The sequence below is a fragment of the Ursus arctos genome, unplaced genomic scaffold (genome assembly GCF_023065955.2).
Source record: "Ursus arctos isolate Adak ecotype North America unplaced genomic scaffold, UrsArc2.0 scaffold_25, whole genome shotgun sequence".
Lineage (NCBI taxonomy): Eukaryota > Metazoa > Chordata > Mammalia > Carnivora > Ursidae > Ursus > Ursus arctos.
Genome location: NW_026622930.1, coordinates 27,075,156 through 27,102,075, shown reverse-complemented (window position 1 = coordinate 27,102,075; position 26,920 = coordinate 27,075,156). Strand labels below are relative to the sequence as shown.

At 51.1% G+C, this 26,920-nt stretch overlaps 2 protein-coding genes across 5 annotated transcripts in view; both read right to left on the bottom strand.

The window, feature by feature from the left end:
* Positions 1-1,010: 1,010 nt before the first annotated feature.
* On the bottom strand, positions 1,011-3,609 carry PNMA1 (PNMA family member 1). Its single transcript, XM_026519543.4, has one exon. The coding sequence runs from the start codon at positions 2,869-2,871 to the stop codon at positions 1,810-1,812; it is 1,062 nt and encodes a 353-aa protein (XP_026375328.1). The 5' UTR covers positions 2,872-3,609; the 3' UTR covers positions 1,011-1,809.
* A 726-nt stretch (positions 3,610-4,335) lies between these two features.
* Positions 4,336-26,920, bottom strand: part of MIDEAS (mitotic deacetylase associated SANT domain protein) — a 62,775-nt gene continuing 40,190 nt past the window's right edge. For 2 of the 4 annotated variants that reach the window (XM_026519540.4, XM_026519538.4), the window contains exons 2-13: positions 25,004-26,700; positions 23,337-23,636; positions 17,610-17,955; positions 15,574-15,640; positions 14,942-15,084; positions 14,734-14,837; positions 14,132-14,207; positions 13,378-13,466; positions 10,876-11,025; positions 9,503-9,715; positions 8,216-8,412; positions 4,336-7,833 (exon numbers count right to left, since the gene is read on the bottom strand). In XM_026519540.4, coding sequence (XP_026375325.2) covers positions 7,653-7,833; positions 8,216-8,412; positions 9,503-9,715; positions 10,876-11,025; positions 13,378-13,466; positions 14,132-14,207; positions 14,734-14,837; positions 14,942-15,084; positions 15,574-15,640; positions 17,610-17,955; positions 23,337-23,636; positions 25,004-26,467 — 3,330 coding nt within the window. In that variant the 5' untranslated portion in view covers positions 26,468-26,700 and the 3' untranslated portion in view covers positions 4,336-7,652. Of the gene's footprint in view, positions 7,834-7,858; positions 8,413-9,502; positions 9,716-10,875; positions 11,026-13,377; positions 13,467-14,131; positions 14,208-14,733; positions 14,838-14,941; positions 15,085-15,573; positions 15,641-17,609; positions 17,956-23,336; positions 23,637-25,003; positions 26,701-26,920 lie in introns of those variants that run through there. The other 2 variants (XM_057318485.1, XM_057318484.1) reach the window with 2 other exon arrangements.

Sequence of the window (26,920 nt, the reverse complement as noted above, 5' to 3'; positions counted from 1 at the left end):
AGGCGGCAGTGGGAACACGTGTGTATGTATGTGTGGAGAGAAGGGAATGTATGGTTGGGGCGGAAGACTGCTGCAGTGTATGCGTGTGGTGGGATACGATGGAGTGCTGGGCTGGGGAAGGGGGAGTGAATGTGTGTGTACAGGTAAGATTCTGTGGGGGGGGGAGGGTGCATGTACCCAATGCCGTGCCATCGTGCTGATGGGAATGGAGGGGGAACCATGTGAGTTGGGGAGTGGAGGAATGAGGACATGTTTGGTGGGGGAAGCGGAGACTTGTTGGGAGGGTCAAATATGTGGAGATGTGTGTTGAGAGAGGATTGTGAGGGTGGAACAGACCTGACATGGGAGATGAGGACATAAGGGAGTGCACAGAAAAATCTGTTAGAATGTATACCAGTATTAGCCTTTATAAATAATTGTTTTGCCTTACGATTGTTAAATAGGTTGGCTATAATTTTAAAGCCTTGTTACTAGGGGAAAACCCCACTGAACTCTTATGTTCATGTAACCACTTCTGAATTTACTGGGATCTCAAGACAAATATCTTCAGTCACTGATTCTCTGCAGTCAAACATGTTTTTAAATTCTTTCCCTGTTTATATCCTCCTGATATAAAATGCCTGCTATAAATCTGAAACATTCATTTTAAACAGGTATGAGGAATTATTCCTGTAGCAAAACATTTTTAGCTGAAAAGGGACTTAAAAGGGGAGAAAAAGCATTGCTAGATAACATCCTGAGTCCCATTTCAGGATCTCCTAACATTTTATAGTAAGTTAATACTTATGTTTATTTAGCCTTCTAACATCTGCCTTGTAGAAAACATGCAAAAATGGAATACATCCAAAAGTTCTGCAATTTAAACTCGCATAGTATGCTATAAAGCTTAAAGGTAAAGAGTAGTTAAAGTCTGATTTTTTTAGTGACACGGGGAAGTCTTCCCAAGAAAAGAGAATATAGAGCTTAATTACACTGAAATTTTGTATATGTATCAGAAAAACAAGACAACAGAATTTTTAAATACTTTTATTCATATACATGTATTTTGATAACTTCAAATTTAGAACACTTAGAATCAGCATGAACAAGAACTACTCAATGGCAAAGATTTGAAATGGGGGAATAGATAACTGTAACTGGTTCTTATTAACCTCCCCATGCAATTTACATCTGTATCTCGTACAGAGAAGAATGGATTCACACAATTCTAGAATTGCAGTATTTTTCTAACACCCCATTCCATAGTCTCAGAACACTTTCAATTAAACTGATCCAGATGTTTCAAGATGAAAAATAAGAAATTTGCTTTGTAAGGTTGAATAAATAGTATCTAATTAAGTCACATTTCTTTCCATTAATATAAATTAAGAGCAATTTACTGTAAACACAAAAACTATTCACAATATTAGTAATAACGGCTCATATTTTTACCGAACACTTGCGTTTGCCAGGCCCTGTACGTAACATCTCAACATGCAATTTCACACTTAATTACCTCAATGGGAAGTGTCACAAATTCACATGTTTTTTACAACTGATGATTGCCACAACGACAGCTTGCACTGAGCGCTTGTGTACAGGTCTTTACCTGGCATTGCAGCTGGTACGACTCCCTCGTAGCAGCTCAGGGTGCTCATTGGCACGACTGTACTAATGTAACACGAATACCCAGGCCTGACCCCACCCCACCCCCCAAAACAACAGAACGTGGCGAAGTCTTTACAACTAAGAGACACACCCTGTAAGACAGCACGGCGACAAGGAAAGCAGCTGTGATCTCCGTCTGCACTGCAGCCCGACTCCGGGGCCTCAGAAGTGCCCCTCCAGACCTAACTGCAGGAGGGCGGCCTCAGCCTCCTCCTCCTCTTCCTTGGCCTCCTCCTCGCGGATCTGCACCAGCAACTGGAAGAGGTTAGGGGCAGGCCCTTCCGCAGCCCCCGTCAGCCACAGCTGCCTGCGGATGGCCCCGCTGTGGTTGGCCCCGGCAATGACCTGCTCCAGGCGGGCCTGGTTCACATTATCTTTATCTATGGCCCCCTTCTCCACCACCTTCTGCAGAAGAGGCTCCAGACGAATGACATACGCAGATAACTTTTCTCCCGGGTTCTGGTAAGTGTTCAGAAATCTGACCTGCGCATCCCTAGAGCTCTCGACGCTCCCAAACACCTGCTCAAGCGCCTTCAGGCATTCGGCAGTGGTTATCGAAGGGTTGTTAGTCTTGAGGATGCGGATGACATCAGCGGCAGGGCCTCTAAGACTCTCCATCAACCGCCGCCTCTTTTCTACATCAGACACCTGCCACTCCTCTATGACCTCATTAGTGTGTTCCAGCCAGGGATCAAAGGTCTCCTCCCCAGGCCCCGGGATGTCCCTCCCAGAGAACAGCGTCAGCTTCTTGTACCATATGGACTCAACAAGAGGCTGAATAACGTTATCCAAAATATAGTTTAGCATCTCTGCTGGCATATCTGGGCCTGGGGTCGGAGCGGGGTTCTGAAACCCAAGGACGCGGGCAACATCTTGCACGGTCCACCCCTCTCTCGCTAGGAAGAGGTGCAACCTTTCCAAAAATTCAGCATCGGAAGTCGGGGGTTTAAAGACCACTTTCCAGACCCCTCCTTTACCCGGCATCTCCCTGGGGATCGCGGCGTAATCGACAGCGCCAGTGAGCTCTAACAAGGCTGCTTTCGCATTCTCTTCCCTCCAAAACATTCTCCCAAGCACTCGATAGGGCACCTGGGGCATCGCAGCCTGGAGGGTCTCTTCGATTTCAGCCTCATCACAGTTCACTGGGATCCCCCAGACCAGCAGGGCTCTCTGGGAGTTGACATCCATCCCCCTGCACCAGTCTTCCAACAGTGTCATCGCCATTTTCCCAACTATCAAGGGCCCCAATTCTATAAATACAGATTAGACTGTGGCTCCCTGTGCTCTAGGACTCAGGACAGCAGCAGACACTCCCCTCAATATGCCCGAGGGAGGCAAGCTTCACGCAATCACAATTAACAAATGACACCAGAGTCCTGTTCTTGTGCTTTTCGCTGCCCCCTCCAGAGTCACTCCGTCGGCTCGTTCTCCGAGCGAAGCGTCTCGGAGGCTCAGGCAATCAGTAACGCTTCCGTCGCCACCTTGCGTCTCCGGTTGGGGTCCGCTGCCAGGGTCCCCCACCTGCAGGCAGGGTGTCGCGTCGCAGCGCAGAAGGCGAAGAGCGAGGGCGGGTGGCGAAAGCTGGAGTCGCGGGGCTGGAGGGGCGCTGGGGTGTGGTTGCGGGGCGTGGCCACCTTCTCGCAGCCGGGGCGCCGGGCACACCTCCCGGAGACGATCCGGCGTTCGCCGTCGGAGCCCGGCCTCCGGTCGGGCGAGGAGCGGCTGCTTTGCAGACGAGGGCTGTGTGGTCCCGGAAAGAAGAGACAGTTCTGAGGTCTCAGCGGCGGCGGCGAGGCCAGCCAGCAAGCGGCTTCTTTGCAGACGCAGTGATGGCTCCAGGCGGCGAGGGCGGCGAGGGCGGCTGAGGACCGAGGACACACGCCAGGCAGCGGAGGCAGGGGCGGGCAGGGGCGGCCGTGCGCCGGCTGCAACCGGCGGCGATGTGGCGCAGCTCCGCTGCCAAGTCTTCCGACCGCAGCCGGCGGAGGCGTTACTGCCGCAGTGGGGGGCGGGGCCGGCTCCGGGAGCGGCTTTCCGCCGTGTCCCGCCCCCGTGGCTGAGTGTAGCCATGGCAACGGTGGCCTTGACGACGCGAGTTCCGCGCGCTCCCGCGCTTCGCGGGGTCGAGCGGTTGCCATGGTGCTAGCGAGGCGCCCCGGGCACGGCTTTCTCTGATGGCGCATTTCCTTTTTCACATTTTCCAGATTTTTTTTTTTTTTAAACAAAGCACCGTGTTTACAAGATAATATAATTCTGGAGTGGAGTGAAGGCGTTATTGTTGAAATGCATCCGTCAAGGCGACTGGTCTACCGCTGCGTAAGAAAATACTGTCTTGAGCACCGCGGCTCCCCTGTGCCACCAGAGAGCATCCTGCAGCCTCCATACTTCATCTCAACGAAACTAACACGTGGGAAGTGTGTCGTGTCCATATTTTTGTGTGAGACACTGAGTTGAGACGTTTTCTTGTCTAAAATTTTGTAAAAATATCTGTATCTATTCAGTAATCTTTGTAGGCAGGCAAACGCTAGCGTGTTATTTTTCCTGTCCTGGCATCATTGACAAAGAGGTGATAAGAGGGAATCCTTGTGGTTCAAAAATATCAAGCAATCCCCTGCAAGCAAAACGGGGCCTACTTAACGTCAATCCTAGGTGGTGAAAATCTCCCTAAAAGAACACAGCATTCAACTCTGAATTTTTAAAACCTTATTTAATAAAAGGTTTAAAGATACAGAAGAACATTCAAAAGTAAATAAGTTACATAGGTACATTACAATCACATCCGCAAGATTTACTTTAGTGTGTTATTTTTTCTTTTTTATAAAAAGCACACAAAAAATAAAATCTTCAGTCTGGTCTATCACAACTGTACAGCAAAAGAGGTAATATTTATATATATATATATATATACACTATTTTAATATGTAACAGTCTTTTTAAAAAAGGGTGCCACAGGCAGCAAACACACAAAAGGCAGTGTCTGATCATGTTTTTTTCCAAAATAAAAGGAATATACTTATTTATATGCTATTAAAATATTTGTACAATAATTACAGACTGTCAAGGCTGTTCCTGTGCTGTCCCCTCCAAACAAGGCCTTCAACTTAGAGACAAATGAGGGAAAGGTGAAACAGCTGCAAATTGTTAGAGGCAAGTATTAACACAGCAAAATATGGGGAGGACATACAATTGTTTTATAAAAATATGCATACTTCCTGTAAACCTAAGGAGTTAGGCTTGCCAGTCTGGTAATAAATACCGTTCGAAAAAAGAGAGCCCCAGTGAAAATATATTGAAACAGCTGAGGCTTGAATATGTGTTGTATTCCTCCTTCATTTTAACGTCTGGCACATGAGAAGAAAGAGGTTAGGTCACTGAGGCAGTTAAATATAGGGGATCTCTTTAGACATAAGCAGCACACGACCTCTGTGCCAGGGGTGGGGGGGGGGTGGCAGAAAGGATGAGGGTGTACCTTAGCTGTGAGGGGGGCTGCTGAAGGCATGGAGGACAGTGTGCGGAAGCACAGTCTCCTTGGGTGGGTAAGAGACCTCAGAAATGGTCTGGAACACAGGCACTAGGTTAGTTTCATGCCCTTAGCTAAGTGTCGATGGGGACTGGAAGATGGAGATGGGAGATGGTGTGGGGAGGGCATTATAAAGCTGGAGGTGTTTGTCATTTAACTTCTTAAAGCAAAAAGCTCTGAGTAGAAGAGAGAAAAAGAAAAAAACAAAAGACGAGCCTGTTGTGTTCACAGGGAGAAAGCACCATAAAGGACACACCTATCCCAGCTCCTATGGCTGCACCTACTTTACTGGCAGGTCACGTGTAACAATGGCACCTGCCCTCTACACATTTTAACTTTCACCTTGTATTCTAGACATGAATCCATCATGGAGCATGAGCCCTTCTAAAAAAACGGTGTCTGGTGGAATTAATACAGAGGTACCAGCTTGATTTTCTCCACCAACATTCACCTAGTCTGATTTCTATGAGCTTAGAAGAGGAGATTCACTCTAAATGAAGGAGGTTCCTCTTACCACGTGTCCACAGAGGGGCCTGAAACTAAATACTATTTAAATAGAAAAAACCTCGGGAAACATAAGTAGCACTTTGGGGCGAAGCTGTGAAGGCACTCTTATTACACAAGTGATTTAGAAGACAGCCTAAATTTGCCACCCTCCTGTTTCCAGAGGGTATACCAGATTTTTGCAGTCTTGGGATCTTGAAGAAGCCTTTGGGGAAAACTAAATGGGAAGCTGAAGATCTAGGTAGCTTCCTGGAGTCTGGCGGGGAGAAGAATGTTGTTACTCCCATCGCTGGGGTCCTGAAGAACCATATTAATGCATAAATGAATGCTGAAGAACACCTGTTAGTGCATAGTTTAGAAACAAAACTCTCTCCCTAGTCCCAGCCACCAAATATGGTGCCTTTAGGCTATCTTGTAAGGAGAGTAGCAGAATTTTTAGCTCCTTCCTAACCTGACCTGTCATAGACTTGCAGTCATTTGGAACTTTTAACGCAACTAAGGCTGAGTAACAAGATCAGAAAAATAACTCAGCCGTCCTATAGGACTGGCAAGTGATGGGGCCTCTAGAACCTTCCAGCCCTTCACTTCAGTGACTCCATGCCAAATATGGCTTCGCCAAGCCAGAAACAAGACTAGAATTCTGGCTTCCAGCCAATCCCCTCAGGCAATATGAAAATACAGCCAGAGAAGAGGTAGCAATAAGAACGGCCTTTGATCTCCCTTGCTTCTGCTAGTCTCTGTGTGGCTTTGGTGACACCTTCCACCCTTCCACTCTCTTTCAGTGCTACCATCACTCCTAATGGCAAGAGCTTCCAGAGCAATGAGGTGAGGGACCTTAGGGTCTTGGGAATGGGGGGCGGGGTGGATGCCAAGAAGGTGCCTTGTTTTGGGATAAATGCACTTGGGCCTCTGGAAAGCAGGAGGCCCCTGGTCCCTGAGAGGATGTTAAAAATTAAATATTAAGAATAAATAAATAGCTCCCAAATGACACAAGTCAAGGAATGAAGGCTCCTGTCCAATCTGGTTAGGAGACCTCCCCCTCCCAGGGAAGGATCCAGAAATCTCCAGCATGCAGGGCTGGGGGCTGGGCTGTGGCTATCTGCGCTAGACCAGGTGGGATGGGGTTAGAGGGCAGCTGCCAAGGGCAGGACAGAGCCAGGGAGGGAACTTGCACCAAGGAGGAGCAGGCTGGACCTCAGAGAAGCTCCCTCAGGCAGGGCCCAGAGGTGTTTGGCAAAAAGCTGGAAAGCAGGAAGAGCCAAGGTTTCCCGAAAAGTTCCCTCCAGCCCCAGCCCGCAGCTCCGCCCGTCTGCACGTTCCCCCGCCCTCCCGCAGGCTGAGAGCTGGAGAGGAGCCCCGGCCCCTCCCCCAGACATTTGAGACAACTTTTCAGCCCCAGCAGGCTGCGAGCAAGCAGCAAAGGGACAGGTACCCGTCCTCTGACCTACAGGCATTCTGGTAGCTTTCCTCCCACAGGAGGTGGCCGGAGGACAAGGTCACTGGAGCGGCAAAGGCCTGGCCATTGTCGTGTAGGGGACAGCACAGATACCGGCACTCCCTCCGGGGGAGTCCCTTTTGCCGGGGGCTTGGGGCAGGGCCTGTGCAGCCTTCGAGGTCCTCTGGGGAGGGTGAGCTTGTGCTTGGCTCTCCGTGGTGACCGAGGGGGGGGGGGGGACGACGACGACGACGAATGGAAGAGGCTGCGCGGCAGAGGTCCCGGCGTGGGCGGCGCGGAAGGCCCTCCACGGTTCCAGGAAAGCGTAAGGACGACTTCCCACACCGAACGCAAGAGAACTGGATCCTGCAGCCCTGAAGGCTGCTCCGGGGCCTTTGATAAATAAAAGAGCCGTTTATTTTATCGTCTCGTTTTTCGGAGGGAAGTCCACGTGATCGCTCCTCTCTCCCTCTGGCGGTCCCAGCGTGCGGGCAAGAGCTGGGGCAGGCGGGGGCCGGGAGGGCCGGGAGTCCGGGGACAGGGCCGTCAGCCCCTCTCCCCCGCGCCGCTCTCCTCGCGCAGGGCCGCCTGGTGCGGAGAGGCGGCGGCCGCAGTGGCCGCGGCGGCCGCCGCCTCCTTCTCCTTCTGCCTCAGAGCGGCAGCCTTCTTCTCCTGTTCTGCGTGGCTCTTCATGTGGGCGCTGCGGCTCTTCACCTTATAAAACACCCTGTAGCAGGGCAGGAGGGGCTCAAATCAGAGGGCCGTCCCCACCCACCCTGGCACGACTGGGCTAGAGAGCGCTCTCGTGCACGCCTGTTTGTGCAGTGTGCGAGTGTGCACCCGGCCTGGGCGCCCCGGCCCTGCCTGACAGGCTCCGGCCACACGGCCCACCCCCACCCTCCTCCTAGGGAACGGATGGGTTCAGCACCGTCGTCCCTCTTCTCAGAGCCGCCAAGTGACATCACTGCCCTAGAAACCCTGGTTGCCAATCAGAAGACAAGATAAAAGCTCCAAGTACCTCTCCACTCTCCCTCAGAAAGCACATTTCCCTGCCCCCCAGCCGTGGCCACCCTGCTAGGTCCCAGTGGAGGCAGGGCCTACCATCTTACCTGCCACACTTTTTACAAGGGAAAGTGTTCTCCTGATTTTGGGTCTTATTAAATGTCTCTGGTTTTTTCTTCTTCTCCGAAAAAGGTAGTGCCCGCCGTGACTTCCCTGCCCCCTCCCTTGGCTTCTCGGAGGCTTGGCCGCCAGCTGACCCAGGGGCATTTGATTCATGGCTTCGGAGGATGAGGATGTCATTGGCCTGGAGAGGATCAGACAAGGAGAGGTGAGAGATCTGGGAAGGAGAGGTTCCTGAATGCTGGCGTCTACAGAGGGCTCTTAAAGGTCTACACTCCTGCCAAATGGTCCCCTAGAATCCACTTGAATCCTTTCAGTGACAAGAGACTCACCGCTTTTTGGCAGCCCACTCTGGTCTTTGGCCAACTCTATCTCTACAAAGCTGTTGGTACAGTCATTCTGTGGGACAGCCCTAGCTGCCATAGAACTTCTCCATGCATCTATCTGACAGGGGCCCTAAGTGTCTCCATGAACGATGTTTGCATGTTTTCAGTCATTTAGCCATTCATTCATGCCTTAGTTCCAGAAATGAGATTCAAGTCCATGTGACTGTGCCAGATGCTGGGGATACAGAGGTGACAGACAGGAACCCTGCTCTCAGAGAGCTCACAGTCTAGTGAAAGGGACAGACAACATGAGCCACCAGGGGAAATGCCAAGCAGACGACCGAGAGTAGAGGACCCCGGCGCAGAGCTGGAGAGGTGCTGCTCAGGATATAGGAGTCATGGGCCTGGGTTAGGGGAGCCTCAGATGGCCGACAGAAGTCGTAAGCATGTGCACTGGGAGACCCTCACAGGGAAGTACTCACAAAAGTCAGCAGAACTTGACGAAGCTTGTACACAGAGCACGGCGGGGGGCTGTGTGGGGACACAGCTCTCTTAGGGGGAACCTGCCTGACCTACAACTCATAAATGCTTGCCCAACGTCCCACACGCCTTTGAGGTCTTCACAAAGCCTTCTTCTTGAGTCTCAGATCCAGAAGCATTGTAGTATAAAATTTAACAGCAGACTTTGGAGTCAGGCTGCTTACTAGTTGTCTTACCTAGGGGCCTCGATTTCCTCATCTGAAACATGGGAATAATGACAGTACCTACCACCCAGGGTTATGAGGATTAAACGAGTTAAAAGCATAATGTACTTAGTACACTTCCAGCTGGGACAATGATCCCCATCATCACCATGTTCCTGTCCTGCCCCCCTTCCCTCCCGCATCCCCGGGCCCAGCTCCAGCCCTCCTCCTGGCCCTGGACTCCCCCAGTGGAGGTCACACTTACCGACTCATTGGCCTGTAGTGTCTGTGTGGCTTTGACAGCCGCCGCCCTCCGGCTTCGCTCTCGCCCCTCTTCCTGCTCTCCCTTCTCCTGCATCTCTGGCACCTCCTCCTCCCCCTCCTTCCTGGCCTCCTTTACTTCCCTCTTGGGCTCCAGCCTCTCTTCACCTGGAGACTCTCTTCTGGGAGGAGGCACCCTAGGGAACTTCTGCGAAGTCTACAGGGGACAAGAACAAGGGCAGTGAGCCTGGAGCTCGGTTTCACAGCCGTACCGCCCTGATTCTGACCGAGCCACGGGCCACTAGCCCCTGCTCGTCCTGCTTGCCTGGCCCGGCCCGGCCCAGCGCGGCCTCCCGTGCTACAACTCTGTATCCTCCCCTGCTAGTCTGCCTAGGAAAGAAGATGGACTCTTGGAAGCCCTCAGGAAGAGACGGAGCACTTGAGACTGAGTTGGGGGCAGGGAGGGAGCATGCCAGTCCAAGAGACACATCCTTCAGCAAGGTGGTCTGGTGGGGCCAGGCAGCAATTCTGCAATTCTGAACCAGCTCTGTAATGCTTTCGGGACCTGTGCCCACTTCCCATCTGCACAACGGGGACCAAACCACTCCCTGCTTAGCGCAGCACGGCAGCAAGTGTGGACTTCGAACCCCAAGATGACGTTAGGTGGATACATGGACAGAGAATTAAGTAACAGTCCCTTTTCAATGATGATGTCAAGGACAAAGTTTCGAGTTGGATCTTAATGTATCTTTTATACTTTTCCAGATTTAATTAAACAGAGATCAGGCCCGAGACTCAGGGCCTTGGCAGGTAAGAGTATCTACCTCGAATTTAGTAACATTGTTTGATTTTCATTATTTATTTATTTTTACTAGTACCTTCTATGGCAAACAATACTGGTTTTCTATTTACGATTGTGATGTAATGCTTCTCTTCTGAGTAAAAAATGAGTTGATTTAAAGAAAAATATGAAGTAGTAGCACAGACAGTGACAAAATCAGTAACAGTGATGTGGGGGAGGGATGCAGAGAGAGCATATTCATGGCCGTGCGAGAATGACTTCAGTCTGGGCAGCAGTGTTAGAGATCTGCTGTGAGGGGGCAGTAAGTCAGCGCTGGTGCACATACTGTGGGAAGACTCCCCAAGGTGTGCCTCAACATAATCTATTACTACCATGACCCTGGCAGACAGAGAGGGGCACCTAAAAGGTCCAGGTCCAGTGCCCAGGACATCAGCTCCTTGGGGCTGTCGGGGACACCGCCTTCCTCTCTCTACCCTCCAGGGACTTCCAGAGGGCCTGGCCTCAGGGTCCCAACTCAACCCCTGGCCCCAGACACAGCCAAGGCTCTAAGCTGCTGAGGCTGGGAAGGGAGTCACCTTAATATCCACTTCAACCTCTTCCTGGGCCGACTTCTCGTCACTCGTATCCACATCCCCGAAGGTGAGCGTCCCATTGCGGCCAATTTTCACCTGCTTCTTGTAGGTGTAGTAGAATTCCACGCACTGGGCCACGGTCTTGGTCTGGATCTGGTTTGAAGCCAAAACTGAGGTCAGAATTCCCGGTTTAGCTCACCTGCCTGGGGATATCAGCCTTTCCTGTCCACACATGTCCCCACTCAACCTCAGCAAAGGCTAAACCCAAGAAACCCAGGAAATACAACCATTTCTCCAATGCCTACTCTGAACAAAACACTGACCGATGTTTCAGCACTATTAAAAAAGAAAAAAAAAAAGCTAAGAAGCCAAAAAAGCTAAAAAGCTAAAAGCAATATGAAGCCATTGGGGGAGATCTGAATAGGGATTGCATATTAGAGAATATTATTGTATCAGTTTAAATTTCTTGGGTATGATGAAGGTATTGTGCCTTTGCAAGAGAATATCCTTGTTTTTAAGTGATATTTGGATCAAGTGTCATGATGTCTGTAACTCACTTTTAATGATTAGTTAAAACAGAGGGAGAGGAAATAGAGTGTATATAAATTTATATACAGACAGAGAGAGAGAAAGCAAGTGTGGCAAACGGTAACAACTGGTAAATATAAATGAGGGGCGTGTGGGTGCTCATTGTACTATTTTTTCAATATTGTTCTAAGTTTGAAAATTTTCTTTTTTTTTCTTTTTTTTTTTTAAAGATTTTATTTATTTATTTGACAGAGATAGAGACAGCCAGCGAGAGAGGGAACACAAGCAGGGGGAGTGGGAGAGGAAGAAGCAGGCTCCCAGCGGAGGAGCCTGATGTGGGGCTCGATCCCATAACGCCGGGATCACGCCCTGAGCCGAAGGCAGACGCTTAACGACTGCGCCACCCAGGCGCCCCTGAAATTTTTCAAAATAAAAAGTTCAGGGAGAAAAAGTCTGGACACCATCCACGTTCAGAGCCAGCCAGACCTGGCAACACAAGCTTTCTTCACCCATCCAGGCAACAGTGTCATTCCTCTCCAGGGAGCAACATCGGACAAGTGAGGCTAGAGAACTGTTAAACTGTCCTGTGTCAAAGAGGGACTCCAGGGAGACTAACAAAGCTCTGGAAAACCTAAAAAGGAAGCAGAAGGCCCAAGTCTTACTCCTAACTCTGCCACTAAATGGCTGTGTGATCTCAGGCGAGTCTCTTCACGTGTAGAGGACTTCCAACGGGCCTCCCAGGCCTCTGAAATCCTAGCATTCCCAGGTCACAAATCCATCTGGCTGCTGGGTTTAATTTCTGGACTGGTTTCCCACACACAGAGGCTGTTTGCTCTGCATCTGCCCTTTCTGCCCCAGGCTTCCAGAATGCTCAGCCAACTGTGGGGCTGCAGAGGGAGCTGGGAAGTCCTGTCCACAGAGCCCAAGGGGTCAGTGACAGTCCTCTGTGCCCAAGGAGGAAACAGATGTGCGCCAATCTCACAGGAATGGCCAAGTCACAAGTGTATTAATTAGATCCTGTTTAGCTTTTGCTATCAATTCTGTCTGATCATCTGTAGGACTAATGGTCTGCTCTTTTCATTAAGGCGTTAGGGGCACCACAGTGAATTTCACAGGCACGTACTTCGCAGAAATATTGCCCAATCTGAGGACGCAGTGTTACTAAAACCTAGCGAATGACTGTCCTCACAACAGGGCCCTTGCAGGAGAGTTCATCAGCACGTTGCCCAGTCCCCAGAGCTGTCCTGGCACAGTCTACAGTTCTCGGAGGAGAGAACACATTCTTGGAAACCCTCTTTCCTCAGCGGTCCACAAGGCTCAGATTTTGTGAGGCAGGGCTGCTGGGAAGATGCAAGTCCTGGGATTAGCCAAGCACTCTTCTTCTCCCAGAAGAACATGGGGAGAGGACAAGATAAATTCAATCTAGGAAAACTAGGCTTGTCTTCCTCTATTTGGTCAGCTGAGTTACTGGAAGGAAGTCCCGGGTCTGACAGGAAGGGGGCAGCGGCCCCCGGGTCAGTTACAAAGTCCCTTGCTGGCGTTGGCTCTCAGTTCCCCTCATCCTTACAGTGACCTCTCTTCCACATACTGATTGTGGCTTTTGAAGTACTCCAGCCCCTTGGGGAATGGCTCACATCTGCCTGCAGCCCTCCTTCTCTTCCTGTTCTCCCTCGGGTAAGTCACTCTGCAGTCTGACCTCGCTGGGTCTGCTCACTCAGGCCTCCCTCTGAGGTCCCAGAGCAGTTAGACCCCTAACCTGAGGGAAGAAGGCTTGGAACCAACGGGAGGAAAGGCCCAATCTTCTCCCCTTGTTTTGCCTGGAAAAGTGTCTCGGGGGATCCTGAGCGGCATTGACCTGACTGCTTTCTCAGAGGGCCTGGTAAGGGACTGCAGGCCCCCCCCCCCGGCTGAGGGAGCCCCCCATCATGCAGCCAGTTCCTGGCTTTCACTCGCCCCTAAAACAGAGCCCCAGCTTACCAGCTTCTGCACCAGGAAGAAATCCTTCTTGTAGATGGCAATGCCCTTGTTGAACAGCTTCCTCTCCGCCATCTTCCACTGGTCAGAGCCTGTGGGGTCGAGAGGGAGCCGAGGCAGTGAGGTGGATGGGGCTGCGCACACTGCAGGGGGCGATCCTGGCCGCAGAGAAGCCTGAGCGCATCCGCCCGTGGACTCTGTGGACTCTGCAGGCATTCAGAGCAGGGGCCACATCCTGCTCGCGCCGCGTACTAGCCTCTGGGCCTCACTCTCCTCACTCGTGAGCTGGGAGCTCGGGACAGAAGCTACCGCAGCAGCCGTGGTGCAGACTGCATGAGGTAATGCTGTGGAACCCTTGATGCTCTGCCTGGCACAGACGGGATGACCGCCCAACAGGGATGGAAGGCAGTGGCTGCTGTGATTACGCATTCGGTCAATGTCCCTTTTAAAGCACAGTGCCCAGCATGGGACATGGCCCTCCAGGGGTTACCTAAGTTCCAGGCACCTGAGGCTAGTTTAGATGGCACTCCCTAGACTCCTGTCCCTTGCACCTCGCCATGGACCTTTCTGCCTGCACGGGCTCCCACCTGCCCACACCTTTCTCCCTTCCCGTCCAGGGCACAGGAAGCCCCTTGAGAACTACCCCAGCTTTGGTGTCAGAGCCTTCACTCTGGCTCTTGGCTTATCTGCCCCGGCCAGCACGAAGCTGGGCCCCGCTGATGCTGGAGACCCCCGAGGCTGCAGGGCCCAGGCCCACCTGTGTAGTGATACGTTGCCAGGGGGTGGTTATGGGGCCGCAGCGGCTTCCTCAGCAGCAGCTTATTCAGCGTTTCCTGCGGGGGAGTGAGGAAAAAGGTCAGGGCCCTGCAGGGGTCTCAGTGGTAGGCCGAGCATCCTAGGTGCCAGGCAAACTCAGAAGGCCTCTTCAGCACTGAGTAGTAGGGTGGGCCTTTATTTCTGCCCCCGCTTAACTGCTGAGAGACAAGAGGTCTGGCAGGATGGCGAGGTCATGGGGGGTGGGACTGCTCAGGAACCAGGCCACAGGCCTCTTAAGGGGGAACATGTGGCCCCCAGGACTGGAGGCCACAGGTGGAGAAAGCCCTCAGTGACAACCTTTCTGAGGGTGGGGACTCACTGACCCAGACTCAGGGCCTGGGGCGGACAGGAGGACCCTGTGCAGCCGAGTCTGGACTTTGGAACTAAGACTGCCTTGGGTGGAGCCCCTACCACCCCCAGCCTGGTCAGACCCTCCTGCCTGCCTCAGATCAGCATGTTAGCAGTCCTGGCTCCTGTACAGCAGACATGGGTCCAGGCCAGCCTCCCTGCGGGTCCCTCCCTCCACCAGGGCCGTTGTCTCACCAGGATGTCTCCCCTGGACTCATGCAGACAGTGCAGGGCCAGCTCCTGGTTGGTGCCAGCTCCAGGGAAAATACTAGAGCAGGCAGCTGTCAACAGGTCTTCCACTGGAGCAAGCGTGGGAAGGAGGGAGAAGAAATCACTTTCTGGGCCTAGCCCACCCACCTGCCCAACAGCCCACCTTCACCTCCTGGCCCCGGTCCCCTCTCACCTTGCCTCTGCTTCTCCCGGCTGCTCTCGAGGTCCTCCCACGGCTGCCATACCAAGTCGGCCTTGTGGGGGTCTGCAGCTGCCAGAGCGCGATCCCTCATCGAGGGGATCTCCGCTTGGAACCGGGAGCCCACATTGATCCGTCTGCAGGGGTGGAAAGGGCAGGGAGTGAGGCCTCACCTCGCAGCGACAGGGAATCTTTCTCCCTGGGATGGGAGAAGATGCAGGGGTAGCTGGCAGAGGCTGAGCACAGCCAGGCCTCAGCCGGGTGTAAGGGCATTTGGCTTTCATGAGGACAGCCTGGCAGAGGTCTCCTGGTACGGCCACAAAGACAAGGCCCAAACGTTGGAAAGGGGAGAAGCTCCAGGTTTACAGACATGGAAGGAGTCTCTTGGACTATCCTCCAGTTCTCTTCTGAGGCAAATTTAACTGAGCTGGTCCTTTCCTTTCCCTGTGACCTTCACACAGAAGCAGGGTGGGGACAGTAAAGCTCAGAGGCCACTGCAGAATCTCAGAGGCCCACTCAGCCCTCTGCGGGCCCCACACGACCCTCCTCTTCCTCACGGGGCCCGCATGCACTGGACCCCACTCAGCCACCCTCATGCCATGGACCAGAGGAAGGGCTGCACTTACGGCTCGATGCTCACTGGGGTGGCCTCCCCCATCACAGAGAGGACAGGTGGGGTGACTTCAGCGCTATCTATGGGACAAAAGGCATGGTGAATGGCACCCTCCTCCCTTCAGCAAGACCCCCCCCCCGCCCCGTACGTGGCTGCTGTGTTTGCAAAGAGTCATGGCAGTGACTCACAGAGACTCACACTTGGAAATCAGGCACCCCGAATCCTGGCTCCTCAGCCTGCAACTGTGATGACTAACTGTGACTGTGCCAAGCATGGGGGTGCTTCTGTTTTCACACCTGCTAAAAGGGGCTACTACTACCCCCTCCTAGGGTTAATGCGAGGACTGAATGAAATCACGCGCAGAGCCTCACCCTCAATAAATATTAGCTATTATTATTATTACTACTACTGCTACCCAAAGCTGGGTCCCTGGCCCTGGAGCTCCCACACTACAGAATGAACTCCAACATCTAACTGTGCTTGCTCTAGTCAAGAGGCTGCAACTTTGGGCACACTAGCGAGCTGGTGAAGGGGATCCCCGTTTCATACTTCTCACTGCCATGCTGAATTCTCTGCCTCAGTTTCTCCCGAGCTAAGCTTATTGCTCCACGGTCCAGACACTACCTGGCTCCAAAACCAAACCCTTGCCTGCCTCCCCTCCGCAGCCTGAGATAAAAGCTGAACTCCTCGGCTCAGCTGGCTCATGCAGTCCACCTTCCATCTATGCCTCCCACTACCCCCTTGCCCGGACCCCAGATCCCAGCAGACTGCTTACTCACGGCTCATCATTCTTCCTGCACGTCCCACCTCCAGGCCTTTGGACCACTCGTTGCCTCAGCCTAGGGGGCCCTCCCCGCCCCCTTCCTAGTTCAAGCTCAGCTCTAGCCCCACCCTCTCTTGCATGCTTTCTTCCCACCCCAGGCTAGGAGCCTCTGAAGGCTTTGGAGGTTGGGGTCAGCTTCACTCGATGGCTGCTGATCCCACTCTGCTCACAACCTCTGCTCTTCTGTCTCCCAGGTTCCCATGTCAACTCCCTAGTGACCCTGTACTCTCTTTAGAACAGACCATGCTGTCCCTTGCACTGCTGGAGCCTTCACCAGGCCCAGTTCAATGCTTTACACCCAAGTACTTGGTAAATGCTCATGGGTGAGCGGGAGGCCTCCCTTTGCTGCCAGTCTGGTCTCTACAGTGACTTCTTCCTGCACAACCCAGGCAGGGAGAGAAGCTTCGGAGCTTGGAGGGTACGTGGGAGGGCAGAGTCAGCCAGCCCAGGGTGAGCCATTTCTCACCTACAGACACTAGGGGGCACCAGAGAGCTAGGCCAAGGGAGGTCAGGGTCAGAGTTTAATCTGGTGACGGCGCAGCCTCGCCCTTCTACCTCTGATAGTGTTTACTCCCACTGAATCTTCCACTCCAATAAGAGATAGGATTGTCCCATTTTCCAGAGGAAACAGATCCTTTTGTGGAGTGGGCAACATTTTTCAACAATTCACCGGCCAGGCCAGCCAAAATGTCTGCTCTTGGCCAAAACAACTGTTCAAGAGACCCAGGAGACAGGATCTCCCACATAATAAGAGCAAACATGATGCTCCGGGCATGATGTTAAGTGCTTTACGTTTGTTAAGAATCTGAACCTCACCACAACCCTGTGAGGTGGCTAGTAGGTTGAACCCTAGGAAACGGCTAGGTTTATGGATCCAAAAATAGTTGAAATTGGCAATTTCATCATCAACCAAATACTACTAATACCTTCAATTAAATACTAAAGAAACTGAAGCCGAGAGGGTTTAAATGACTTGCACGAGTAATAGTAAATGGTAGAATTGGGATTGAACCCGAGCAGTTGGGCTCATACCCCCCTCCCACACCCCTGCCTGTTCTTGAACCAGGACAATCTCCTCTTCTCTCTCAGAGAAGAGAGTGGAGCCCCTTTGCCCACAGTGTTTTAGCCCAATCTCTGGCAGCCTTATAAGTGGAGTCTCATCCCTGCCCACTGCCCTCCCTCCCCACATTCCCTGCCCCCATGGCCCCTGAGGGTGAGTCACTCACTAGACCGGAGCAGGGTGCGATGGGCACTCTTTGGCGTGATGGGAGGAGGGGCTGGGATGCTGCTGGTTGACATGATGGCATTGAAATAGAGGCCGGAGCCTTCCCGCACAGGGCTGAGGATGGGGGGAGGTGTGTAGGGGGGTAGCTCAAAGCTCCGCTCAGAGGGGTGGTCGGCTAGGCGGACTGGAGAGCGTAGGTGGCTCTGGTATGGGGTGATGTTGGAGTAGACGGGCGGGGCAATGAAAGTGCCCGCCTTGGTGGGGATGATCAGAGGCTCAGGCCGTGGCCGCTGCTTTGGTTTCCGCACTGAAGTTTCCCCTTCCAACTTGACATTCATGTCCTCAGCCTGGAGAAGGAAATAGAACCAAGATGGCTCAGCCTCCTATGTGCTGGGAAAACTGAAGACTTGACCACTACTTGTCAGTCTCACCTTTGGAACTTAGTCTGCCTACTACACCTGCCAAGGCAAGCCTGAGACAGGGAACAGGTCCAAAAACCCTTTTACTGTCTCCTCTAGGCTAGGGGTCGGCAAACTGTTTCAGTAAAGGGCCAGAGAGTAAATTTAGGCTTTGTGGGCTGCACGTGTCTCCATTACACATGCTGCTTCTTCCCTTTCTCCCTGTCCTTTTCAAATAATCCTTTTAAAATGTAAAATCCATTCTTAGGTCTGGATTTGGCCCACAGGCCCTAGTTCCCAACCCCTGACGTGAAGTATGCTATTGGACAGGGAACTATAGTAGTTAAGGGTCCAGGCTCTGCAGCTGAATTGCTTAGAATGGGATCTACCTCCTTTACTTACCCCCTAAAATTTCTTATCTTCTCTGTGCATCATCATGTTTAACACGGGAATGATAAGTACCTACCGAATGGGTTAGCTCTTAGGACGAAATGAATTAATACATGGAAATCGCTGAGAACAGTACCTGAGTAGTAATTATTCAACAAATACTGGCTGCTATCAAGCTGTGTATTGGATGGAGGTGCCTACTATGTGCAAGACCTGAGCTGGGCCTGGGACCACAAAAGGAACAAGACAGTCCTGTCCTCACAGAGCTTTTCCTCACGGTATCAGTCCTATGACCACAGACTAGCCCACTCACGTGTCAAAGGTTAGCCCTCCGAGCTTACGCTTCTCCCTGCTCAGTATGCCTCATGGGTCTCCAGACAGAATGGAGTGTAGGGCTGTAAGGGAATTAGAGGCCTTTCTCCGCTCCGTCTCTACCCTCTGCAGAGAGAATGGAACCCTATGAGGACAAGCGACATCTACACCATCTCCCTGGGTGCACAGCTGGCCAACAGGTGAGGCTGGCCACACTGACTGAGGTGGCCTGGGAACAGCAGGCTTTGTCCTCCTCCCAGGGTCCAGCTCCCACAACATCTTTCAGCAGAGGGCCTTGACTCTCCATGAGGTCTTAGCCATGTCCTTTACCCATCTGGGCCCTCTCTTCGTTTCTACAGACTCGGAAGAAATGAAGTTTTTCATTCTTCTTCCCTTAGGGGAACAAGATGATTACACAGAAAAAAAATGCAGTCGAGCCAAAGGCCCCCAAACTTGCTAGACAAGAAATCTAACATGAACTAAGCTAGCTGGAGTGATTTGTAATTTTGTAATAAGGGAAATGGAATTAAACTATTTGAATACTTGACAATATTTTTTTGTATTGGTTTTGCAGATGTGATAATAGTACTGAGGTTATATGGAAGGGAGGAAGGGAGGAAGGGAGGCAGGGAGGAAGGGAGAAAGCTTATGTATAGTGTACTTCAGATACAAACCTAAGCATTTATGAATGCAATGATACGGTGTTTGGGATTTGTTTCAAAAACAAAATCCAGTGGCAGGAAGAAGTGGAGAATCAAGTTAAAAAAGAATGTCTGTATTTTGAAAACCGTTAAAGCCAGGGGAGGGCTAAATATTGAGGTTCCTTTTACCACTCTCTATACTTTTGTGCAAGATTGAAAATATCTATAATACAAAGAAAAATAAATAACTAAGTAAACAAATAACAACAACAACAACAAAAAGACAACCTCCTCCTAAAGCCTGGTGAAGTGAAAGTGCCCACAGGTGGGGGTTCAAGAGATTCAAATTCCAGGGCGAGCTCTGTCATTACCTGGCTGTATGAACTTAGGTATGTTCTCGCCTTTTCTGGACCTACTTCCTCATCAATGAAATGGGCATGTGGAGCTGTAGAGTGCCTCCGGCTCCTTCTAGCCATCCTCAGGACAAGCTGAGGCCTCTAGCCTCCAACCTCTATCACAACCAGAGAATAAGACCCCAGGGAGTAGAGACTGAGCTGCTCGTGATAATCTTTTTTTTTTTTTTTTTAGATTTTATTTATTTATTTGACAGAGAGAGACAGCCAGCGAGCGAGGGAACACAAGCAGGGGGAGTGGGAGAGGAAGAAGCAGGCTCATAGCGGAGGAGCCTGATGTGGGGCTCGATCCCATAACGCCAGGATCACGCCCTGAGCCGAAGGCAGACGCTCAACCGCTGTGCCACCCAGGTGCCCCTGCTCGTGATAGTCTTAAAGCTCCCCTTTCTGTTATGAAGGACAGGCTCGCAGGCCCACTCTCCAGCTGGGAACAACGAACAAATCCAGATTCTATATAAAAACCACATTTCTGAAGGTAGCAGAGAGTAAATCAGTCGGCAAAGTCTTGAAGAACCAAGATACAGGAAAAGAAGGAAAGTGAAAGGGGCGAGGGCGGCGTCTGGAGCTGCGCCTTCCCTAGAGGTGACTGCATTACTGGAAGAGGTAACTGGGACGCTGGGAAAACTAAATAGAGTTTTTAACAAATCCAAGGAGCTAGCAGAATAAAAATCGGGCTTTAGACCTTGCCAAGGAAGGAGAGCCTGATAAATCCCCAGGCTTTGGACTGGGGCTCCAAAGGGCTAAATCCTCAAAATAAAGGTGAATCAGAAATAGACTAGTCCTGGGGCGCCTGGGTGGCTAGTTGTTAAGCATCTGCCTTCGGCTCAGGGTGTGATCCCAGGGTCCTGGGATCCAGCCCCGCATCGGGCTCCTCCACTGGGAGCCTGCTTCTTCCTCTCCCACTCCCCCTGCTTGTGTTCCCTCTCTCGCTGGCTGGCTCTCTCTCTGTCAAATAAATAAATAAAATCTTAAAAAAAAGAAAAGAAAAGAAATAGACTAGTCCTCACATAGAATAATGCTCAACTTAAAATCATCTCATCTCAATCACTGTTTAATTAAAATAACTCAGATTGCTAATGCCCTTTGCTACCAGTCAGATGCAAAGATAAATCCTCTCTGGAAGACAAGGGTATATCATCCAGAGTCTTTAATTACTTCAACAATTTTTCATATATGTCTGACATGCAATTAAAACCAGATATACAAGAGAAGAAAATGTGACTTAGAAACAGGAAGTAACATAACAGAAAGAGACCCATGGGGACCCCACTAACAGAGCTATCAGACATAAACTTTAAGAAAACCACGCTTAAATTATGCAATAAAAGGTTGAAAATTTCATTAAAGAACTAGAAATTCTAAAAATGAACCAAACAGAAATTCAGAAATTCAGAAAAAAAGAACTAAAAATAAGAGCTAGATGAGTGGGCTTAACAATATATTTGATACACCTGAAGGGAGAATGGTGAACTGAAAGGCCAGAGTAAGAGAAAAGTGGAAAATACAGAAAGGTGCACGACAGACAAAACAGGGGAGATGGTGAAAGACTCTAACAATGTGTAACTGGAGTCCCAGAAGGACAGAAGAGAGAAAATGGGGCAGAAGAAATATTTAAGAAGGACTGTGAACTCTAAACAGGATAAATACAAAGCAAACCGATATTTAGGTATAACAGCAAAACTGCTAAAAACAAATGACCAAAAAAAAAAAAAAAAGGCACTTAAAAGCAACAAGATAAAAAGACACCTTATACTCAAAGAAACAACAATATGGCTTACGGTGATCTCCCAACACTGTAACTGCAATGGAAGTCTGAAGACAACAGAATGATATTCTTTAAGTGCTAAGAGAAAATAATTACCAGCACAGAATTCTCCACCCAGCAAAGTTATCCTCCTTCTCTCTCGCGCTCTCTCTCTAACAAATAAATCTTAAAAAAATAAACATTTTCAGACAAGCGAAGACTAATAAATTTCATCATTAACAGCGTCACACTAAAGGAAATACTAAGGGATATTCTTCAAGCAGCACATAAATGATCTGAGATAGAAGCTTGGAGATATGAGAAGAAATGAAAAGCAACAAACATGCTAAGTCTTTCAGTAAATCTAAAATTAACGACAACTGAACAAAACAATAATGTTATCACTGAGGAATGTATAGAATTGTTGAATCACAAGACTGTACTGCTGAAACTAAAATAACACTGGATGTTAACTGTACTGGAATTAAAATAAAAAACTTCATAAAAACAATGATGTTATAACATCCTGGTGATGTTAAAATGTTTAGAGAATGAAAATACGTGTTAATAATTCTACAAGTGAGAGACTGGTGAAAAGTGGAGTTAAAGTGTTGTAAGAACTTTGCATTGTTCTGGAAGAGGTAAAATACTAATTTATATTAGATTTCAATCAGCCAAGAATGCGTGTTTTACTCTCTAGTAGCTCTCTTCAACCAGAGAATTAAGCCCTACTGCCACAAGGCGCTCACTGATGTGATGACTTGGCTTCTCGCCCGTGCATCTAGAATGGTACCAGATTTGTGCCGCCCTCCAGTGAACTGAGAAGGGTAGTCATTCAAATTCCTTTTTAGTTCTCTCACATTAATCCATGGAAGAAAGGCTGCCTGGATAATTACTAAAAGAGTAATAAATAAATGAAAGAGTAATAATTAAGTAAATAAGAATAATAAACAAGTTTATAACTAATAAACTAATAAAGAGGGAAAATGGAATAACAAACCCAATCAATCCAAAGGGGGTGAGGGGGTAAAGAAAAGAAACAGAAAAGGCAATACGGGCTAAATAAGAGGCAAACAGTAAGAAGGCAGATTTAAACCCAAGTATTTTAGTAATTACGTTAAAAGGAAACTATATCAATGTTCTAAAAGACAAAGGTTGTCTGAACAGATAATAACAAACCCCAATTATAGGCCACTTGAAAGATACACCTTAAGCATAAGGATACAGAAGGGCTAAAAGTAAAAAGATGGAAAAGATACACATCTCATCCATCTCCTTCCCTGCAACACTACCCAAAAGAAAACTAAATGTTTCACAAACTAGACTTTGAGAGGCAAAAAGATTACTAAAGATAAATAGAAACATTTCATAATGATGTGTCTAATCCACTTCTAAATGAATAAGCAACTAATAACATAGCATCAAAATATATAAAACAAATACTGATAAAACTAAAAGATGAAATAGATAAAACCTCAATCTTAGCGAGAGATTTTAACATATATATGTTTGTCTGACAGAACAAGTAAACATCTCTGCATCCCAGGGCCTCGCACAAAACCTGACCCATATTTGAAGCCAAAATTTGCTGACCTGAAATGAAAGAGATTCACACATCCTAGATTTTCCTAGGCAGTCTCAATTTCAAGTATAAAACTATCTCACTGTCTCCCACAGTGCATTTATCCGTAAGTTTGGTTTGGAAAATAGTATCTCCACAGGTTGCTTGAATCCCTCCTATATTTGCCATGTTCTCCTTTTTCCCATAGGGTACTAGGCCCCCAGGAGCACACAGGTTCAAGGGGTGTTTGCATGGGGAGCCTCTCATACCTGAGCTGGGGCATCAGTCCCAGGGATACGGGTGGACCGCCTGCGGGTGACGATGACAGACGGCTTGTGTTCAGTGGGGTTCTGTTCAGGACCCTTCCCGTCCTCGTCAACACCTCCAGCTTGGGCCGCCTCAGTTGGGTCCACAGTCCGCACAGGCACAGACACTGGGATGATGAGGGGTACCATCCCGCTGTCCTCCCGTGCTCGCTTGGCAGCTAAGGAAGGCTCAGAAAACTCCACCCCACACTTGGTAGTTGAAGCCAACACACTTTTCCGCTTCTCCTCGGAGCCACTGGCATCCTGGAGAAGAGAGGGAGGGGGAACAGAAGTAAGGTAAGGTTTAGAAGATAAGTCCTGGTAAGTCCAAGACCCCTAGTCATGTTTGATTCGGGAACTCAAACACCCACGATGGTTCCCAATGGTTTTTCCCTGAATACCTTTTCTCTCACCACACTCCCAAATACTCTCCATAAACTCCCTTCTGCCAGGGCTTCCGATGCTGGCCTGGCACAGGGGTCCCCAGATAGCCATCCTGGGCCACAGGTGGCTTACAGATGTGTTTTGTTTGGCCTGCACAGTGCATGGCACGTGAAATAGTATCTAAATTCAAAACATATCCCTGCAAGGAACCTGTTGCCAGGTAATGGTGGTCTTTGTACCTTTTCCCCATTGGCAACTGGCTGGAGGGAAGTCAAATTCTACAGACTCTGACAAGATCAGCCTGGCCCATTGGCGTGGGGGGAGGGGGTGTGGGGGGTGGGGTTGAAACTCCTAGGGAGGGAAGGTGCAAACACTTGCTTTGGAGCCAAATACCAGACTTTTATCTTAGCTTTGTGACCTTGGGAAATACTCCTTGGGCCTCAGCTTCTTTAGCAATAAAATGGGATAATGGCAGCATCCCTGTCATAGGGTTTCGTAACCAATTATTTGTGTATAAGAAACTGCAAGTACAAGAGAGGTACCCAGATTCTGTTCATTCTTCTTCCCCACTGTTATTGTCATTTCTTTCTTTTTTTTTTTTTTAAGATTTTATTTATTTGACAGAGAGACAGCCAGCGAGAGAGGGAACACAAGCAGGGGGAGTGGGAGAGGAAGAAGCAGGCTCCCAGCGGAGGAGCCTGATGTGGGGCTTGATCCCAGAACACCGGGATCACGCCCTGAGCCAAAGGCAGACGCTTAACGACTGAGCCACCCAGGCGCCGTTACTGTCATTTCTTTTAAATCAACTTGATTGCTGCAAAATTTACATACAACAAAATGCACCAATGCTTAATTAGTTCGAAGCACTTTGGCAAGGGTAATCACCTGTGTAACCACTGCCACCTTCTTGTTTTAGTATACCGGATCTGGCAATGCTTCACGTGCCCCTACTCCCAATCCTTCACGTGCCAAATGAAGAAGCCAACCCACAACGGTGTACAGCACCTTCCTGCCCACAAACCTATGTGTACAAACTTTATCCTTCCTTCAGGGACGAATGTACCTACGGAGAAATTCTTTGCCCGCAGGGAGTTCAGAACTCCCTGAAGCCTGTGGGTGCTTTCAGTTTCCTTCAATCAAGTGAGAAAACTGCCCTGTGGACTTGTGATCCCTTGCTCTCCCTTGGCCGCAGACACAGCTCACCCTGCCCTCTGCCAGGCCAGGCCTCCATCCCGTGCCACTCTCACCTTTGCGTTCTGCAGTGAGGCCAGCTCCACTGCCTTCTGGGCCAGGGTCAGCAAATTGGCCTCCTGGGATGCCCGGCGCCTCCGTCGAGTGCTCTGGATCACCCCACCCCGTAGCACCTGCCCACAGTCCCCTGTGCCCACTGCCCGCACGCCCTCCTCGTTGCCCATCGTGGGAGCCTCCCGCTCCCGACCGTTGGGTGCCAGTCTCTCCCCATCAGACAGCAACTGCGACTCCCTGAGCTCCAGCGGGAATCCCAGGGCTTCGGGATGGGGCTGCCCCAGGGGGCCGGGCAGCGGCTGCTGTGGGGGCCAGTGATGTAGGAACAGGTTGCTGGTGGGCTCCTGGCCAGGTTGGGTGCCGGCCACATCCAGGGGGGCAGAAGGCAGGACACCCTCCTTCGAGAGGCGGCGGGAGCGGCGGGGGAAGGCGATCTGGGACTGAGGTAGCACAGGCTGTGGGGCTGACTCCTGCAGGAGGGCCTTGCGCAGTTCTGGGTTCATATCAGGGTTGGGGGGAAAGGGGTAGGGCGCCATGCTGTGGTGAGCCAGGTGGGACTGCCCCAGGGGCCCGGCCGGCGGCAGGCCGAAGTCCTGGGGCTGCTGAGACGGTGGCTGCTGCATGGGATAGAAGTTCTCAAAGAGCGGCATCTGCGGGAGGGCCTGTTGCTGCTGCTGCTGTTGCTGCTGCTGCGGCTGCTTCTGCGGCGGGAAAGCCGCAACCGGGTTGGGGGGCGGGGGGCCCTGCCGGAAGACCTGCCGGTTCACCTGGTGGCCGAACGCCAGCTGGAAGGGCTGCAGGGGCAGTGTCTGGTTTGGGGGCTTCTTGGCCACATGGAAAGAGTTCAGGGGCGTCTGGGGCCGCCCCACCTCCAGCTGCACCTTCTGTGGCATCATTGGCCGCACGGCGTTTCCATAGCGGTCCAGCTGCGGCCCCCCACCTTTCTCCCGCTTCAGCGCCTCGGGGTGGTTGTAGTAGGTGGAGACCCCCATGGCGGGATGAGGGCTCCCCTTGGGTCCACTGTAGAGGGGCAGGCTGTGGCGGTTCCACGTGGTGTGGGGTGGAGGCTGGCCCGGCTGCTGCTGCCAGCCGCTGTCACTGACGCCCCCACCGCCTCCGCGCTCAGGGCCCCGCCCTGGAGCCATCACCGAGTTGGGCCACTTGACGGAGCCCACCTGCTGGGACAACATGGCCGCCGTGGTCCGCTCGGAACCGTACACCACGGAGTTCAGCAGGGCCAGGCTGTTGGGAGGGGGCAGCTCCACAGGTTGGGAGACGGGGGCGGCCCCTGCTGGACCCTCGTGCCCAAAGTAAGGCTCCTCCTTCACTCTGGTGGACTGTGGAGGGGCAGGGGGCTGCTGTGGGGCCTGCAGGGCTGGGGGCTGCTCCTTGGGAGCTGGTTCCTGGTCCCCAAAGAGGCAACGCTTCCGCTTGTTCTGAGCCTTGGGCTGGGCCTGGAGGTTCATGGTGTGGCCAACTGGGGCCCTGGCAGTGAGCCCTACTTCACCAGTTGCCCATCCCCTGTGGGAAGGTCCTGCTGGAAGCCCAGCTCTTGTCCAGGAGCCAGTGGGGGCAGAGCAGGGGGGGATGAGGTCAGGCACAGGGAGAAAGAACGCTCGGCTCTTCCTTGCTCTTCCTGGAGAGGTTCTTGGGCTCGTCTACTTTTCCCAGTTCATGATGGTCCACAGGACCCCGGAGCCTGCAGACAGAAAAGCGACAGCATCAGTCACAGCCTCCCAGGATGCCCCAGATGTCAGCACAAGTGTGAGGGAGGGGCCCACGTTCACAGAGCAGCCCTGGTGAGGCAGGAGTCAGGGCCTCGGGGAAACGACCGGAAGGCAGCACTTGGTGACTCTCCTTGTCCCACCACCTCACCCTGCAGCATTTGGGTGTGCACACAGGCACTTGCCAGGGAACAA